This window comes from Antedon mediterranea, chromosome 7 (assembly GCF_964355755.1).
Source record: "Antedon mediterranea chromosome 7, ecAntMedi1.1, whole genome shotgun sequence".
Lineage (NCBI taxonomy): Eukaryota > Metazoa > Echinodermata > Crinoidea > Comatulida > Antedonidae > Antedon > Antedon mediterranea.
In genome coordinates, this window is record NC_092676.1 from 27,264,907 (window position 1) to 27,284,004 (window position 19,098).

The 19,098-nt window shown below is 35.7% G+C and overlaps 1 protein-coding gene and 2 non-coding genes across 3 annotated transcripts in view; all 3 read left to right on the forward strand.

Moving 5' to 3' along the window:
• Positions 1-19,098, forward strand: part of LOC140055578 (midasin-like) — a 56,755-nt gene that overhangs the window by 4,817 nt on the left and 32,840 nt on the right. The window contains exons 4-46 of the mRNA XM_072100914.1: positions 547-683; positions 1,442-1,549; positions 2,054-2,237; positions 2,554-2,763; positions 2,864-2,935; positions 3,093-3,256; positions 3,785-3,899; positions 4,360-4,593; positions 4,718-4,926; positions 5,070-5,282; positions 5,393-5,738; positions 6,004-6,140; positions 6,362-6,466; positions 6,908-7,021; positions 7,153-7,224; positions 7,779-7,854; positions 9,582-9,847; positions 10,176-10,354; positions 10,448-10,539; positions 10,672-10,788; positions 10,993-11,139; positions 11,322-11,466; positions 11,578-11,857; positions 12,053-12,191; positions 12,309-12,578; positions 12,822-13,018; positions 13,113-13,255; positions 13,441-13,641; positions 14,050-14,258; positions 14,435-14,557; positions 14,808-15,002; positions 15,284-15,391; positions 15,587-15,766; positions 15,883-15,990; positions 16,136-16,279; positions 16,544-16,672; positions 17,080-17,242; positions 17,449-17,553; positions 17,641-17,812; positions 18,041-18,157; positions 18,475-18,559; positions 18,695-18,818; positions 18,926-19,074. Coding sequence (XP_071957015.1) covers positions 547-683; positions 1,442-1,549; positions 2,054-2,237; positions 2,554-2,763; positions 2,864-2,935; positions 3,093-3,256; positions 3,785-3,899; positions 4,360-4,593; positions 4,718-4,926; positions 5,070-5,282; positions 5,393-5,738; positions 6,004-6,140; positions 6,362-6,466; positions 6,908-7,021; positions 7,153-7,224; positions 7,779-7,854; positions 9,582-9,847; positions 10,176-10,354; positions 10,448-10,539; positions 10,672-10,788; positions 10,993-11,139; positions 11,322-11,466; positions 11,578-11,857; positions 12,053-12,191; positions 12,309-12,578; positions 12,822-13,018; positions 13,113-13,255; positions 13,441-13,641; positions 14,050-14,258; positions 14,435-14,557; positions 14,808-15,002; positions 15,284-15,391; positions 15,587-15,766; positions 15,883-15,990; positions 16,136-16,279; positions 16,544-16,672; positions 17,080-17,242; positions 17,449-17,553; positions 17,641-17,812; positions 18,041-18,157; positions 18,475-18,559; positions 18,695-18,818; positions 18,926-19,074 — 6,783 coding nt within the window. The remainder of the gene's footprint in view (positions 1-546; positions 684-1,441; positions 1,550-2,053; positions 2,238-2,553; positions 2,764-2,863; positions 2,936-3,092; positions 3,257-3,784; positions 3,900-4,359; positions 4,594-4,717; positions 4,927-5,069; positions 5,283-5,392; positions 5,739-6,003; positions 6,141-6,361; positions 6,467-6,907; positions 7,022-7,152; positions 7,225-7,778; positions 7,855-9,581; positions 9,848-10,175; positions 10,355-10,447; positions 10,540-10,671; positions 10,789-10,992; positions 11,140-11,321; positions 11,467-11,577; positions 11,858-12,052; positions 12,192-12,308; positions 12,579-12,821; positions 13,019-13,112; positions 13,256-13,440; positions 13,642-14,049; positions 14,259-14,434; positions 14,558-14,807; positions 15,003-15,283; positions 15,392-15,586; positions 15,767-15,882; positions 15,991-16,135; positions 16,280-16,543; positions 16,673-17,079; positions 17,243-17,448; positions 17,554-17,640; positions 17,813-18,040; positions 18,158-18,474; positions 18,560-18,694; positions 18,819-18,925; positions 19,075-19,098) is intronic.
• On the forward strand, positions 6,730-6,799 carry LOC140055781 (small nucleolar RNA SNORD83). Its single transcript, XR_011846705.1, has one exon. It is a non-coding gene; the product is annotated as a small nucleolar RNA SNORD83 (small nucleolar RNA).
• Positions 9,876-9,948, forward strand: LOC140055780 (small nucleolar RNA SNORD83). Its single transcript, XR_011846704.1, has one exon. It is a non-coding gene; the product is annotated as a small nucleolar RNA SNORD83 (small nucleolar RNA).

The window sequence follows — 19,098 nt, forward strand, 5'->3', positions numbered from 1 at the left end:
AAGCACTGAAAAAATGACAATGCTATGATATCAGTGGCTGGATCTCAATGGAGATACAAATAAAATAAGCAAAAAGCTAAATTAAAATGGCCAGAAAAGTTAGCAGAGCTTTCGGGGAACACTAGCCCTTCATTAGTGCAAATGAGACAAAGTAGATATAAAGCAGAGAAGCGCTGTCTTAGTGGAATAAAATAAATAAAAACAAAGGAGTTATAGGCTGGTGAATAGAGGGTGGAGAGAGTAACAGTACAAAACAAAGAAGAGATATAAACAAATTTGGAATGGAATTGACTCAAATGGTGGTTAATATCGAAACTTAAATTTAGGTAGTCAAATAAAAAAAAAATGGTATGCAATATAAAATATGGTATGCAATATAAAATATGGTATGCAATATAAAATATGGTATGCAATATAAAATATGGTATAACACTATTATAAAGAGTAAACTCGCGAATAAAAAGGAAGATTTTGCTGTGGGTGTCTAGACTAAACATAACACGGTGTGTTATATTGTTTGTAATAAATCATCATCTTTTTTAACAGGATAGCCGTGTAAGCCTGTTAGATGTAGTGAAGACTTCCTGGCTGGTATTAAATCATATGAGAAACATGATTGAGGATAAATGGGATTGGAGTGTATTTATCCACCTTATAAAACATGAGAATTTAGATATTAGATGGTGAGTTGTATAGATTGATATTTAAGCTTGGTTACTACTAGCGACGCAAAGCAACACAATCTACGCAAAGTAAGAAAATGGTTCTTCCAATAATTGTGTTTGCCCCCCTGTCTGTGTGAAAAAAACCTGCAATGTTTGAAGCACTGTTGCGTTGTCGGTTCCCACTTGTAATTACGCAATACAGCACTTTGAGTTGTTGCGTCGCTAGTGGGAACCACATTTTAGTCATTTTTTTAGCACCTTAATTCATTTACATGTACTATTTTAAATTGTTTAAAATGATTTATGATATGATGATTGTAATTTTTTGCAACTAGACAGATTTATGTTGAAATCAAATCCATTTAAACTCGATAAATCTTATACTTTGTAACACTGTAAATAGGCCATATCAGATTACTATGTAGTATTTCATCTACTTATACATGATATAATGCATCATTGGGTTACTACAGTACTAAGGTGTATGTTCACACACAGATACATTGATGCATACTAATATTGAAACATTGTATCCAAATAATGTTGTGTGTATAATATGCTCCCGAGTATCTAGTAAACTTTGTATTTGATTAATGATCCCTTTTCGATTTACATCCCAACCTGACCTACATTCTACTCTACTAGTTCATTTTACGACCACCTTGTTGTTTTTACTTTGTATAAAGAAACCTCTGTATAACCCCTATTACTGTTGAAAGGTCTTGCTCTCTACGTATAAACTTGCTTTATGAAAGTGTTTCTTGTTTCATTTTAAGGCATGCTGCTCATATTGTCACAACGGTTCTACTTATGGTGGAAAATATGAAGATTACATTTTTTGAAAATGTGTTCACTTCTGAACAAATGCGTGATTTAACTTTAAGGTTAGTACTTCTAAATTAGAATCATGGTTTAAGCTCTGTCTACACTATCAAACTAGTGTGATGTGCCCAAATATGGTAGTGACATGCTTAAATATGGTAGTGACATGGTAGTCATATGACATCATGTCCATATATGGGAACTCACTTTTTTGTCCCATACAGTTTGATTGTGTAGACAGAGCTTATATGAATTGCAGGTAACTGCTAATTCCTGTGGAATTTTTCTTATTTAAATTCCCATTTAAAAAATTGCTATATGATGTTAACAAGATTGATGAATTAATATGATTACTACTTATCTTATCACCTCTTGACTGATAGCAATAATTTCTATCAAACCACACCTACTTATGTGAAGCCACACCCATTTTGTTGTTATTGGCCATGTATACTTTTACACAATATATCTAAACATTTGTACCTGTACCGATTTAATAGACTAAGAACAATGCACCCATTTTACATTTGCATATTTGACACAATTACTTATTGTTACATTTTCAGATATGGTATGAATAAATCTGTTAAAACACTGTCTGTACACACAGATCATCATGCTAGTAAACCTGTGGAGGGTACAGGTCAACAAATGTATACACGAGGTCAAGTTACCAATACAGATATTGTCCAATCGGTGGTGTCCGTCTGTGACATCCTGTTGGATGTAGCTGAGCAACCAAATTTACAGGTAACTGCTAATTCCTATGTAACGATTAATGTGCACATTTTGCTTACTTCAATTCCCATATATATTTATGATAATAAATTGCCATGTGATGATAACAAGATTGATGACTTAATTTTGATTACTACTTATCTTATCACCTCTTGACTGATGGCAAACAATATATCAAGCCACGCCTACTTATGTGAAGCCACACCCATTTTTTACTGGCCATGTGTAGGCATACTTCTACCAAGCCACATTCACTTCTATTGAGTCACAATTGCTTTAACTGTACTACATTAATTACTATGATTATGTCAAATTTGGTATCTACTAGACCAGAAAGAAACCACTAATTGCAGTCGCTTCAACAATGAAGAACTTGCGCAGCCTTGTCTTAGCCGTGTCTTCGTCAAGCCCAGTCCTGCTTGAAGGCCCTGTAGGCTGTGGTAAAACATCATTGGTAGAGTACCTGGCTGAGATGACTGGAAGATGCATTGGTAACAACCTGCTTAGAGTGCAGCTAGGAGATCAGACAGATAGTAAGGTATGATATATCTTTATATTGGGTAGTTTACACATAAATTCAGCATCAAATATATTGTCGGTATGTTTTATTACGTTTCTAAATTATTTTTTTCTTTCAGGCACTTTTAGGGACATACTGCTGTACAGACATTCCTGGAGAGTTTAAATGGATTGCAGGACCTTTAACACAGGTAAGCTAAATTTGTTGTGGTTAGGAAACACAATACCACATTACATTAAAGGTGCATGAATGAACTCTGTACAAAGTAATGATTGACATCCGTAAGTCACAAGTGCAAATTATGCAAATGATTTAAGATTAATAGTGGCGAGTTTTTGTTTTTTTAGGCTGCTACCCTAGGACATTGGATTCTTTTAGAGGATATTGACTATGCTCCCATGGATGTTATATCAACCCTGTTACCACTGTTGGAGAGTAGATCACTAAGCCTACCAGGCCACGGTACAACCTTGAAAGCTGCTCCGGGCTTCCAACTTTTTGCCACTCAGAGGTAACAACATTCTGTAGATGGTATATAGAAATACTGGGCTCGCACTGGCCGATCGCCAAGTCGCCATGGGCGAAAACATTTCCAGATTGGCGAAAAATAAAACGGCTACTTTAGCCATTTTGGCGATGACATATGATAAAATAGATAATCAAATAATCATTTTGGCGAAAGCATAAAGTCCAACTAAAAGGTCCATTTGTCGATCTTCAAGCATTTATTTTGTTCGTTATAATGTTGTTTACTTCAAGCTCCATTTTATTGCTTTTTGTGTTAGCACCCCTCTCCTACCACCAGGGTTTCCCACCTCATCAATCTATCTAAAATGTGTTTCACTAAGGAATGAATTTTGCACAAGTATTGCATCTGGATTGCACATGTATAATCACTAACAGTGTTAATAGCAAAAGTTAATTGCTTTTAAATTAATCAAATGTGCTAAACATCCATTAAACAAACGGCTTGTTTAATTGGCTGATATTTATTTATTCTAAACAAACGAGTTAAGAAGCACTTTAAATTTTTACACAGGCTGGTAAACAGTGGCAGTGGTTTTGTACGACAGCAGCATAGTGATTCATCCATGCTGGATAGAATGTGGACTAGAATACAGGTAGCGCCACTATCAACCCAAGAACTACATCAGGTGGGCTTTTTAAAGAATTTTTATGTGAAATACTACAGGCTTTATTGTGTGCTAAAGCAAGATAAAGGAGGGTGTAGTGTGTTGGATGTTCGACTTCTGATCGTGCGATCGAGGTTGAAGTCCAACTCTCGCCACATTGCTTGTATCCTTGGGCAAGATACTTTCCTTACGTTTGCCTCTCTGCACTCAGATGTATAAATGTGCACCCGGTTAGATCAAGACACAACTTTGTGCTGATTACTAGCTGCATTATGCGAGTATGTTTCCATACGCGTTTGATAAAAAAATGTGACTGGGGTAATAATGTTCAGCGCTAGAGGTTTCATTACATTAGGCGCTATTTAAATGCAGGATATTATTATTTTTAAATATTAGTAATGTTAGGGGTAAAGTAAGGTTGAGAATGTTATGCTACAATCGCCATCTTGAGTAAAAATATATTGGTTTTAATATTTTTTAGGTCGTAGTAGCATTATATCCAAAACTGAACAATGTGACGGACAAGCTCCTTGAAATCTATGGCTTAATATCATCAGGAGGACATCACGGTGAAGGGGACGCATCAGACGAAATGGAACGTCTTAATCTAAGCGGCCGTTTGTTGTCAACAAGAGATTTGATTAAGTGGTGCGACAGAATCGTGAAAGACTATGAACACGGTCAATCCAAGACTGCAAATATGATATTTCTGGAGGTAAAGTTTTAAATTTTATATTTACTTTAAAAACACTCTTTGTTGCCGGCGCATACAATAATTACAGTTATATAGTCGGAATTTATTTGTCTTGGTTGGTTTGTCATTGGTCTTTTTTTTTCAGGCTTTGGATTGTTTATGTGCTTCGTTATCCAAGTCGTCAAAAAGAGGAAAGTTGGCCGAAATCATTGGAGCGAAGTTGAATATTTCAAAAGAAAAATCCAGTTTTTTTATGACTAATTACAAACCGTCATTTACAGTGGAGGAGAATTTGTGCATTGTGGGAAGGACGACACTTGCCCGAATTCAGCACGATAGGATACAGTATCAACGGTAAGCTGTCGTAGGAGGATTTGAACCAAAGATTAAAAATTACACCATTGTGCCACCATTCTATACAAATCAATTTTTTAAATATTTGTTAAAATTATATTAAATTGTTACTAGTGTTAAAACCAATTTTGTTATCCCTACAGAGCTGCAACTGCCAATTTCGCATTCACGCGCCACACGAGCGTTCTGCTTGAACGGGTCGCAGTTTGTATCAACAACAATGAACCGGTATTGCTGGTTGGGGAAACTGGTACAGGGAAGACGTCGTCTGTACAGTACCTAGCTGACCTCACAAACCACAGGTTAAAGGTCATCAATATGAACCAACAGAGTGACAGCGCTGATTTACTTGGAGGGTAAATAGATTTTTGTAAATATTATATTGAAGACCTTCCCCAAGTAATAAAACAAGTATTTGAAAAAAGTGAAAACTGTACTTACAATTTTAATAAATGTGATTTTGCAGATATAAACCCCTAGATATAAAACAACTTATCACGCCAATCCGCCAGCAGTTTGAGGAGAACTTTGTGAAGATGTTCTCCCGCACTCACAATGAGAAGTTCCTTGGTCACATACAAACGTGTTACACCACTGGTCGCTGGTCAACTTTGCTCAAGTTGATGCTTCACAGTCAGCAGGCTTCCGTGAAGAGGTTTGAGACCAGCAAAGCCGAGAAATCCGCAGATATAAGAAAGACAGAGGACTCGCAAACTACAGCAAAGTTTTGGAGGGATTTGGGAGAGCGTATACAACAACTACTGATACAGATTAAACATTCAGAAAATATGCTTGCTTTTTGCTTTGTAGAAGTAAGTATTTTGACCAACTGTGTATGATTACACAAGGATATTTCACAGCACATTTACTTTTTGTAAAGCACTGCCTACACTATCAAACTATGTGGGAAAAAAAATGTGATGTGCCCATAATGGACATGATGATGTTGTAGCACTACCATATTTAAGTATATCACCACCATATTTTGGGCAAATCACACTTTTTTTGTCTAACTAGTTTGATATGTAGACAGAGCTTTATTCACCAAGCTTCTTTTTTTCCCTTCTTCTTGCTTAGGGAACATTGGTAAAAGCGCTGACCAACGGAGATTGGGTCCTGCTTGATGAAATCAACCTGGCAACTGCAGAGACGCTGGAGTGTTTGAGTGGTCTGCTGGAGAGTACATCTGGATCTGTAGTCTTAATGGAAAGAGGGTAAGAGAGAACAACATTTTCTCTTTCCTAAAAAATTAAGACTTTCCTTATTACGATAATTACAATTATGCGTTGATTAAAACTGTGTATAGGATGAACATTTTTTTGACTGAAAACAAATTGTTGAGCAGTAAACGTTCTGATACATTTTTTATTTGTTAATTTGTATTTTTGGAATTAAATTTGTGTACTTTAAAATTTTTTTTTTTTTTTTTATATAGCGATTCAGCTCCAGTTGTTCGTCATAAGGATTTTCGTCTCTTTGCTTGCATGAACCCGGCAACTGATGTTGGCAAGAAAGAACTACCAATTGGCATACGAAACCGGTAGATATTATAATATAATTTAAGTTTAAAGCTCTGTCTACACTATCAAACTAGTTTAACAAAAAAGGTGTGATGTGACCAAATATGGTAGTGATATGCTTACATATGGTAGTGATGACATCATGTCCATATGTGGGTACATTACATTTTTTTTACATAAAGTTTGATAGTGTAGACAGAGCTTATTACGGCAATAATACTAATAGATGAAATACAATCTGTTTTTAAAAAGTTGTGAATTTAAAAAAAAAATGTTGCAACCTACCACATGATGTTTTATAGATAGATGAAATTAATTGATTACTTATTATCTATCACCCTTGACTGATGGTATGAATAGATTAGAACAACTTATTTAGCCTTATCATTAAAACAATAAAAATAACTGCATTGAACTGATATTTGTCATTTACTTTATATTCTTGTAACTTTTGTTTGTAGGTTCTCAGAATTTTTTGTTGATGAACTAGAAAATGATTCGGACCTGAGAATTCTTGTGAATAGCTACTTAAGTGGACTGAATGCGTCTGCCAAACAGCTTGATGGTATTGTGAGGTAATTTAAAGCTAATAAAGCTTCTTGTCAGAATCTATTTCCTTTCTAGTAATTCAAAGTATGCATGCTTCGAAAAGCGCTTTGTGAATTGTTGTGCAAGTTTTGCTTATTGTGCTTTTATTTCCGTTTAGATTTTACCAAGTCATTCGTTTAGAAGCTGAACAAAAGCTTACAGATGGCACAGGTCATCGTCCTCATTACAGGTAATTTTCAGGTCTGAACATGCTATATACAGGATACTGAGCTCGCCGTGCAAAGATAGGAACTCGTAACAGTCCTTTGATCTTATGTCTGGCTGCGACAAATACCAACATTACTGTACTATGTACATATTCTATGCGCCACTTGGTCTGTTAAGGTCGCAGCCACAGATAAACCCTTTGATTTCTGGAGCTCAGCATCCTGTTGTACATATTCTCAGCAGTGTGCAATGTCTGTTAAGATGCATGGATTGTGTCGCAGCCACAGATAAACCCTTTGATTTCTGGAGCTCAGCATCCTGTTGTACATATTCTCGGCAGTGCACGATGTTTAAAGGGCATAGAACTGATCGTGTTGCAGCCACAGATAAATCCTTTGATATCTGGAGCTCAGCATCCTGTTGTTAAATTGCCTTGCTACATACTTGGGGTAGTTCACTTGCTATATTTGGGGTTCATGCAAGAGCCAAGGGTTCTTGCTAAGTAAAGGCACTTTACACCACTATTATATCTCACTTAAATTTACTAATTTAGTATTTTGTTTACATTTTCTACAGTTTAAGAACTTTGTGTCGGGCGTTAAGATTAGCTGCCAGTAACCCTTACGGAAATCTTCTACGTTCCTTATACGAGGTACGGTAATTTATTGGATACCACTAATGTTATTAAAATCAAAATAACATTTATCTTCTTCCTATAAGATTAAAGTGGAGCTACACTCAGACTTTCTCAGCTTATATTATGTTTAAGTATGTTTAATTGAAAGTGATTACATATCAAAAACCAGGAAAAATACGGAAATATTTTCCAAAAACTCATTTCTAAAAAATCGGTCAGAAAATAGTGTTTAACAAATTACAGTTTTTCAGTAACTTAGGGGTTATTAGTTTACAATACGTCGCGAAACGCGTTACACTTAGCGACTGACGCGTTTTAGTCGCTGGTCAACGCATTGTGGAAATGTCTCCCCTTTGGTAAATTATGTGTCGAAAAATGGGGAATAAATTTTATACACACAATTAATACGATTTGTTTAGGCCTAACTAATATTTCCGATAAGAATGTCAGTATAATTTACATGTAACCTCATGATTTTCACTGTACAACAACAGCATAATAATCTTATCAGATTGCTTTTAACTTTAAGCTAGGGCTAGGCCTAGCTAAGCCGTCTGCTCAGCCTAGCTAGCCTTGAATTTTTGTCTAGAGGCCTATGTATTCATAGGCATGGTCGTTTCGCCCCATTTATCGTTCCTGGGTTTTCTCGCACATTAAGAATTGTGAAACACAAAATCCTATAGTATACAGAACAAGAGTAGTAAAGAGTAGTAAAGCGATGTGCAAGCTTAGACCTGACTGACTGAAAAGCAACTATTCAGGCACCCTATCATGGCCCATGGGTAGGCCAAGGTCGGGTGACAGCAAAACAAACTTCACTGCTGTCAGCCTAGCCTAGCTAGAGGCCAAGCCACTAAGCAGCATCGGTACATACCTACACTCTAGTAGTAGGCCTAGGCCTAGCTTTATTGAATATATAGCCACATCTTTCTCAAATCTCGTTAAATTTGACATTTTAGTAATAGTCTCATAATCACATCATTACACTGTGAAACATAATAAGGTCACATTCAGAATGTTTTAATATACTTTTCGCCCGTTAAAAATAACATCGCGACAAAATAACAGATCGCCAGCTGCAGTGTAGTGTGATTGTGAAAAATGTCACGTGATCGTACTCCCTAGCAAAATAAAAAACCCAATTGGACCCGAACGGGGGAAAGTGTCTATTTACGCAAAATTGCGCAATGTATACGTGATAAAAATACCAGAAATAGAAAGATCTGGAAAAATTACATAAATATACATTTTACATTTTTTTTTTGGTGAAGAAATGAATTTTTTAGGATTATTCAAATATACCCCCCTTTTGCATGTAAAAGAATAGGAAATTACAAGGTATCCCCCCAAAACGCAAAAAGGCGTGATTTTCAAGAAAATCGTACTCATTGAAAAAAAATTCAAAAAAATATGAAGTATAAGGGATGATATTTTTAAATAATAGTTGAAATGTATGAAAAATAGTAATTTTCTGGGTGGAGCTCCACTTTAAAACAATAATAAAATAATGATTGAATTATGTTTTTTAAATATTAAAATTAGTTTGATGTGCTTGAAAATGATGACAAACATTCGCGCTTCGTATGAAATGTTATGATTATAACAACAATATTTCTTCACTAATCTTCTGATTCAAGCATACAAAATAACATTTAAAAAAGATCCTTGAAAATTACAAGGGGTTAACCAATTATGGTCTTGGAAAAAGAATTTTAAATGTGTAACTTTCTCTCTTACTCTAGAGTTTCTGTCTCAGTTTCCTGACTCAACTAGACAGGGGGTCACATCCCAACGTGGAACAGCTGATTATCAAACATGTGATAGGTAAAGGAAATGTGCGTGGTATGTTAAAACAACCAATACCACCACCTGTATCTGGTCAGTGCAATAAGATAGAAGGTTATTGGATAAGGCTGGGTGATGTAGAACCTCTGGTGGCCCAAGACTATGTTTTAACGGCGTCTGTGAGGGCGAATCTGCACGATATATCTAGGATCGTCTCGGCAGGGTAAGAAAGGATCGTTTTAGAAACATTTACCACATGATGTTTTATAGATAGATGAAAATCTTTTATGATTACTCTTTATCTATCACCCATGACTGATGGTAAATTTTAAGTCTTCTCGTATTGCTATTGTCATGCTTGTATCGCCTACTATTTGTGTGCCATGTTGGACACTGTTATCCCTAGTTGTCAATAAAGAATAATAATGTTGGATGCGATTTAATCCTTAGAATGCAACGAAAAATGCAATTAAGCCATGGCCTTCAAACAAATTCACGACATTGCTTAAGTCTACTAAATTTTAATGGCAGTTTTCTCATTTTTTCTGTAGGAGTTTTCCAGTTTTAATTCAAGGAGAGACGTCTGTAGGTAAAACAAGTTTAATCCAATGGTTAGCAAAAGCTACTGGTAACAGATGTGTACGAGTAAATAATCACGAACACACAGATCTTCAAGAGTATGTTGGTTTCTATGCGGCAGATGAAACAGGCAAACTGATTTTTAAAGAAGGTATGTTTGCATCCAATTGTTAAGTATAGTTTAATACATCTTTCCTGGTAATTTAATTTAACATTTTGTATCACTTTTTGTACTTTATTTTAGGTGTTCTAGTTGAATGTATGAGAAAGGGGTATTGGATTATTCTGGACGAGCTTAATCTAGCGCCCTCTGATGTTCTAGAGGCATTAAATCGGGTAAGCAATCAAATTATTAGATACTAAGACAACAGTCATAGGTAGTGCAAAGGGTTACACATGGGCATTGACACCACTGACAATATAGCATTTATCCCCATAGAATTTTTACCTTGTTTTCTTTTGAACTAGTTGTTGGATGATAATCGAGAACTATACATACCAGAAACACAAGACACCGTTCAAGCACACCCACAATTCATGTTGTTTGCTACCCAGAATCCCGCTGGCCAATATGGTGGTCGAAAGGTACCGTATACTTTACCATTTTGTTACTTTTAACTTGGATATGATGACAAACATTCGCGCTTCGAATGATATTTAATGATTATAACATCAGTATTTTCTTCACTAATCTACTGATCCAAGACGTTTTAAAATAAAATAAAGTTGAGGAAAAGTGTATTATTTTATTACAAAAAGTTAAACAATTTTTTTATGTATAAATTGTAGGTGTTGTCGAGAGCATTTCGCAACCGTTTTGTTGAGCTTCATTTTGATGAAATTCCCAGCCGTGAGTTGCAGCAAATTCTTCATGATCGATGTGCACTACCAAAGTCGTACTGTATGAGGCTTGTAGCTGTTATGTTAGAGTTACAGGTACGAATTATTACTGTTGTGCTGTAGGCTGCCTTCACATTTAAGCTTCGTTCTCACTAGACACTATGTAAGGATGTAAACACAATACAAGCGTGCTGACCAATCACAAGCGACAGTTCTAACAATCCACCGCTATTCAGTTCTCTCAATACTATTTTAAGTATTGCCTTATTTGTTTTTAGACACGCCGTAAGAGCTCTGGAGTGTTTGCTGGTAAACATGGGTACATCACGTTAAGAGATTTGTTCCGGTGGGCTGAGCGATATAGAAAAGCAAGCGCAGATGATTCGGGCTTCCGTGATTGGGATCAACATCTGGCAGACAATGGTTAGTAACTCGTATGTGTATAAAAAACTTTGCAGCTTACCCATTGTGATTTAGACCTAATTATTAGCACCAAAAGAAAAGTATTGAATGTTTGCATCTTTTATGTTTTAGGGTACATGTTGCTGGCTGGTAGAGTACGTCGTGCAGAAGAAAGGCTAGTTATCCAAGAAGTTATCGAAAAGCACATGAAACGTAAAGTCGCGCCAGCTAATCTGTACACGTTGTCCGAGAATACTTCATGCGTAACACGGTCCGTGTTGGATCAAGTAACAAGACAAACCGCAGAAGGGTTTTCACACCTTGTGTGGACTTACAGTATGAGACGGCTTGCGGTGTTGGTTGGACAGGCGCTTGAATTTGGTGAACCTGTGCTGTTAGTGGGAGAGACTGGGTAAGATGACAACATTCAGTTTGTCCTAATATATGCAATCTTGTAGATAAGAATTTGTGGCATTTCTGAATTATGTCTAATTTCGGGATAACCTCCATGTAAAGTTTCAATGCATATATAATAATATAATAATTATTCTAATTAATAATGATAAATACTGTGTAGTTACAGAATGAATTGTTTGCTTCATTTCAGATGCGGAAAGACCACAATTTGCCAGCTGTTTGCTGCCCTCTCACAACAATCTCTTTATACCGTCAATTGCCACCTGCACACTGAATCGTCAGATTTTCTTGGAGGTCTGCGACCTGTTAGACATCATGACGATACAGATGCAAGTAGTTCTCATTAGTAGCTTAAACATCTCACTTTTATCATAACAAGATTGTTGATTAGAATCTATATTTAAGTTATTGCTCTCTCAATATTAAATCATATTTTGCCTTTATAGGACAATAAGAAAAAACTTTTCGAATGGCGAGATGGGCCTTTAGTACTGGCCATGAGAGAGGGCGCTGCTTTTCTAATTGACGAGATATCATTAGCCGATGACTCGGTTCTAGAACGTTTGAACAGTGTTCTGGAAATTGGAAGGTCTCTGCTATTGGCTGAGAAAGGCAGTGGTGAAAAGTTTACAGATGAGACAGAGTTGATTAAAGCTGACGAGGGATTCCATGTGTTTGCAACGATGAACCCTGGAGGTGATTTTGGCAAGAAAGAGGTAAAATAATTGTTACATTACTGTTTAATTAATTTTACTTGTTGTATAATCTTGGAAATGATGATTGGATATTCGCGCTTCGTATGAAATTCAGTGATTTTAATATCCTTATTATTTCTTCACTACTTTTTCTGATCCAAGATTGTACTTCTATAAATAAAAGTGTCCTTAAACAATGGCTGAATCCTCAAAATTTGCATGATATGTAAACATATTAAATATGTTTTCTTTTTATACTTGAAGCTTTCACCAGCCTTGAGAAATCGCTTTACTGAAATCTGGTGCCCTCAACCAAAGGACCGTAATGATCTTGTCCAAATCATTGAGCACAACATCAGTGATGGAGTTCAGCTTGGCAACCAGGAAGATGGAGCAAGCGGAATTGGGAAAGGGATTATGACGTTCTTGGATTGGTTTACAAACACAGAAGCGGGGAAAAAGTAAGAGAAACTATAATTTGCAACATTTAATTTAATAAATGAACATGGTAAATGAATAAACTTATTGAAATGATCATGTGTTGTATTGTTTTAGGTGTACTGTTAGTATACGCGACATCTTATCATGGGTCAATTTTGTTAATGTAAGCTGCAATACAGGGACTGCAAGACCTTTAGAAGCTCCAGATGCCTTTATTCATGGGGCATGCTTGGTGTTTCTAGACAGCCTAGGATCTGGTAAGTGATTTGCTGAAGAAGACATAAAATCATTTCATTGCTACTCTTACTGAACTTGTAAATTGGCTTTTTTCAACCGAAGCTTCTTGCAATTTTAAATTGTTTTTTTCTTATAATTGGTATGTTTCAATATTTTTTGTAATACTAGTATAATTTATTCTTTAAGAACCTTGTTTAATTTTTAGGTACTAGTCTAGGGAGTGGAGTTTCTCTGAATGATTCTTATAATACATCACTGGTATTTCTTCAAAATGTGGTAGAGAAGCTATCAGGGTACCATGTGGATATATCAAGCTTGCTGATTGGTCCACAGATTGGTCAGCTTAGAAATCCTATTACAGAAACTGTAGATATGTTTGGGATTGAACCATTCTACATTCACAAAGGTATGTGTTTAAACCATGTATTTCTAGAAAATGTATTATAAAAATTAATGATTTATGTAATGGTATTTGTTCTATGTACATTAAAATGTACAGTACATACTCCCAATACCGGACTCTCTGAAAACTGGAAACTCTAAAAATTGTTCTTGAGGTCCAAACGATCCCAAATTAATTTTTACCATTAAAAACAGGGAAAATGTCACTGTGGTCATGTTACAAGAGTTGTCAAAAACAATTTGACAATATAGTCTATCTGATAATCTACTAGAAAGTAGGAGGCCTTTTGCCATTTTTCCCCTGACTGAAACACATTTGGAAGAACATACTTTCTGGAAAACCAAACATATTTGGCCACCACAAGGCTGTCTGGTATTGGTAGAGTTGACTGTATTTTATTTTAAATTCTAGGACCTTTGATGATAGCCGGAAGCACGACTAGCTATGCCTTGCATGCTCCAACCACATCTCTGAATGCTGAGAGAGTCTTACGAGCCTTGCAGCTGCCTAAGGCTATCCTTCTGGAAGGTTCTCCGGGTGTTGGCAAGACCAGCTTGGTGTCTGCGTTAGCAAGAGCATCGGGACATCAGTTGGTCCGCATCAACTTATCGGAACAGACAGTAAGTTATATTCACCATTCATCATACATTAAAGGGAAACACTTGCACTTAAAATTTAAAAAAACTCTTTAAGTGAATACTAAGGGAAATACTTAAATATTTATTTATTGAGTTAAGTGAAATACTTAAATATGTATTGAGTTAAGTGAAATACTTAATATATTATTTGTGTTTAGGACGTTACAGATTTATTTGGCGCTGATCTGCCGGTGGAAGGTGGCGAGGGCGGTCAGTTTGCGTGGCGTGATGGTCCCCTACTTAGCGCACTCAAGTCCGGACATTGGATTGTCCTGGATGAAGTAAGTCATGTGATATTAATTAAAATTTTGATAAATGTTTCTTGGATAGGATGATATAATTGACCTGAAATTCATTAAGTTTATTCTTACTGAATTATGTAGTTTTTGGTTTAGTTTCTGATCCGAGAGAAAAATAATAAAACATTTATGTTTAAATATTATAGCATTGTGCCTCCAATTATTCTCTACTCGCTTCCCTTTAAAATTAATATAGTGTATAATAAATGTTGTGTTAATCTTTTACTTATAGTTAAATTTAGCATCACAGTCAATCCTGGAAGGCCTAAATGCTTGTCTTGATCACAGAGCAGAAGTTGTGGTTCCAGAGCTTGGCATGTCTTTCAGTGTTAGACCAGAGACCAGACTGTTTGCCTGTCAGAATCCACTGGTGCAGGGTGGTGGACGCAAAGGACTGCCAAAGTCATTTCTTAACAGATTTACCCAGGTAAGAAGAGTTGTGTATTTCAAAAATGTTGAGGACGTTTGTAATATGTTTTTGATAAATTGTAACAACCAAACCATTATAAAAGCTCTGTCTACACTATCAAACTACTGATATGCCCAAATATGGTAGTGATATGACATCTAATGATGTCCATATATGGGCACATCACATTTTTTGGACCACATCAAGTTTGATAGTGTAGACAGAGCTTAATACTTTGTGGATATTTTAATTGTTTTGTTTTACTATAAATGGTTTTTTTTTTACATTTTTTTTTTCAGGTGTACATTGAACCTTTGACCTCCATGGACTTGCTCTTCATATCCTCTACTATGTATCCTCAAATACCAACCAATTGTTTGGAGAAGATGGTACAATTTAGTAATTTGGTAAGTTTGATTTCCCTGTGTGTTTATATAAAAATGATGATAAAGTCAAACTGAAATTCAATTTATTGGATTTGTGTGGTTTGGTTTAGTTTCTGATACAAAGCATTACTCAAAAATTAAGTTCAATTCGGTTTTAAGAGAGTTGACTATAGTGATTATTTAGTGATTATTTTGATTTTAACCTTTTTAAAACAGATTTACCAGCAGACCATGATAGATCGTGAGTGGGGTCAGCGTGGTGGGCCGTGGGAGTTTAATCTTCGTGATCTGTTTCGTTGGTGTGACCTCATGGTGAAAGATCATGTATTTAATCCAGGCCAACATATCTCGCTTATTTACTCGGATAGGCTACGAACGTCTGACGACAGAAGAAAGGTATGATAAAAAAAAATAACAGTAAATATACTAAAAACAACTGTTGCCCAGGTATTATAAAAATGTTTTAAGACTTTTGAATGCATGTTTTAAAAGTATTTATTATTATTTATTAGGTTAAGAAGCTTTTTGAAGAACTGTTTGTGATTGGCCCTGAAAAACATGGCCACACCTACTTCTATGAATATTCAAGAAAGTTTCACATTACACCAAATACTGTACAGGTAAGGTGCTAGCATTTCTAAATGGACAAATTTTGTAATGTTTACGCTCGTAAATTATTTGAATTAAGACGCTTCTGGATCTTATGGAAAATTGATAATCTTTCGTTTGATTTAAACTTTTATTATCAATGTGTTAATTGTTTAGGTTGGTAATTCCGTTTTACCCCGAGGATCTACAGGACAACAACCAGTTAACTCTTTGACATCGCCAGTATTTCTTCTGCATCATGGTATGGATGCCCTTGAAGGAGTCATGAAATGTGTACAGATGAACTGGATGGCCATTCTGGTAAGGTTACCTCTTCTGCAACTATCTTACAATTGTATACTATTGAAAGCAAACAGATTTGCAATTGCTTAGTAAGCATCAAACTTTATGCGACAAAAAATGTGATGTGCCCATATATGAACATGATGGTGTCATATCACTACCATATTTAAGCATATTACTACCATATTTGGGCACATCACGTTTTTTTGTCGCATAAAGTTTAATAGTGTAGACAGAGCATTATAAACTGTTAAATTTGTGCAATCCCTTATATTTCACCAGGTTGGACCAAAGTCCAGTGGTAAGACGTCATTGGTTCAGAGTATAGCAAGACTAACAGGGAACAAACTGCAACTACTGGCTATGAACAGTGCTATGGATACAACGGAACTATTAGGAGGGTTTGAACAGGTATGTATATGTTATATGTACTGCTAAACTAAAGCCTTGTTCACACTGGCTTTATTTAACTAAAGCTTTGTTTGCACTGATTTTATTTAAATAAAGACAGTGCAAACAAGGCTATTTAACTAAAGCCTTGTTCTCATTGGCTTTATTTAACTAAAGCCTTGTTCGCACTGGCTTTATTTAACTAGAGCCTTGTTCGCACTGGCTTTATTTAACTAGAGCCTTGTTCGCACTGACTTTACTTTATCTTCAGTCCATGGGCTCATTCAGGCTTAGTTATTTACACGAGTAAGTTGGTTTCATGGGACAGTTATTACTAACAGTGATAGGTATGAAACCAACTTAACCAGGTAAGTAACTAACATGTACCGGATTAAAAAACATTACAATTCCTTGCTTACGTCTTGCAGGCCGATTACAATCGTCATTGGGATGAGGTTTACAGTAATGTGAAAACGGTTGTACATGCTGCAGTACAATCCTTACTGATTTTAAAGAAGAATCAACAAGTGGAGAAAATGGCACATCAGTTGTTAAGTACTTGGTATGATATTCAAGCATCCAACAAAAAAGGTAAGTTTATAGGAATGCATTAAAGGTTTGAGTCTGTAAGGAATAACTTAGGTCAATGTAAAAAGTTTGTGGGTATTAGGCATAGTTTTTGTTAGTTACTTTAAAGACAATATTTGCTTAAGTTGGAATCCTTGTATACCCCGTGTAGACCAAGCTTTTGTTACTTGTTTCAATGTATATACTCTCTATTTTGAATTTCTATATAGAGTCTGCAAAAGGTCAGTTGTCGGTAAACCGTCTTCTAGCTTTAGAGAACGTCTTGTTGATGACCAAGAATATGTCAAGCAGTTTGAAGATAAACTTTACCTCAGGTAAGTCAAACAAACAAATTTGACTTAAGTCATTCACACATAATTTAGTATGTTACATTATCAATTATAAATTATATTTTTTAACAGAGGTGGATTTGTCTGACCTGTTCAGCAATATTAATCATTTGAAGAGTAAATTCCAGCAAGCTGAAGGGTCAATGATGTCTGGTGGTGGAAAATTTGAGTGGATTGATGGAGTTTTGGTGAAATCACTGATCCAAGGAGATTGGTTGCTTATAGATAATGTCAACTTCTGTAGGTAAGTCCTGTAGAAATGCCAGTCTATAATAGACCTTATGGTATATATGTAATCGACCTGTTTTGTCTCTAAAGCTCTGTCTACACTATCAAACTTTATGTGACAACAAAATGTGATATGCCCATATATGGACATGATGATGTCATAGCATTACCATATTTGAGCAAATCACTTCCATATTTCTTCCACATGGACAATTTTTAATTGGATATATTTTGTTTATTTTAGCCCATCTGTTCTTGATCGCCTCAATGGCTTATTGGAACCAAATGGTGTTCTGAGCATCAGTGAAAGAGGAGTAATTGACGGCCAGGTTCCCACCATCAAACCACATCCAAACTTCAGGTAGGTACTCCTAAATATGACACAGCATGAGTTATTTAGTAAAGTGTTTAAGCTGCTTTTATGCTGTATATTTGACCACATGTTAAAATATTGTGGCATTCTTTAGAAGAGACGTTAAGTTGTAAATCATATGTGCTTATAAAACCAATTAGCTGCTGTTGTGCTATATATTTGACCACATAGTCTTAAAATATTGTGGCATTCTTTAGATGAGACATTAAGTTGTAGGTCATGTGCTTATAAAACCAATCTACACAATTACACATTGCAATGTACATAAGCTAATAAATACTATTTATTGTTAATCAATTTTGCAGGTTGTTTCTTGCAATGGACCCAAAGCATGGCGAGATTTCACGAGCCATGAGGAATAGAGGTGTTGAGATATACATGTTGGGAGAGGTGAGTGTTAACAATATGGTTCACTATTAAGATTAATACCAAGTTGAAGGGAAATAAGTGGGGACAAAATGGGTACTCAGCAGTGTTCTAATATATGATATTTGTTGGAACTTATCAAATTTCTTTTGGTTTCAGAATGAAGGAGGAGAGTATACAAAAGCAGACTTGGTTACCATGCTACACGGAATTGGAATGACAGATGTGAAACTGGTTGAATTTCTGATCTCTACACATTCTGAAATGATAATCAAGGCATCTGGTAAGTTAGCTGTAAAAATCTTTCCGTACAAAAATACCATGAAACAAAGAAAGAAACGGGTTAAAATTTACAAAAATCAATAATAGTTTGTTTACTTTTTCTTGTAGGTTTTGTAGTGTACACAGTACTTGATTTGTTACATGCTGCCGCCCTCATTGTCCAGCAAGTTAACAGAGGATTAGGCTTGAATGCAGCTGTTCGTAATGCTTGTGTCGAGGTGTATGCACAGAGCCAGCTTTTGAATGCCAACAAACAGGTATATATTATCTAGTTGGACATT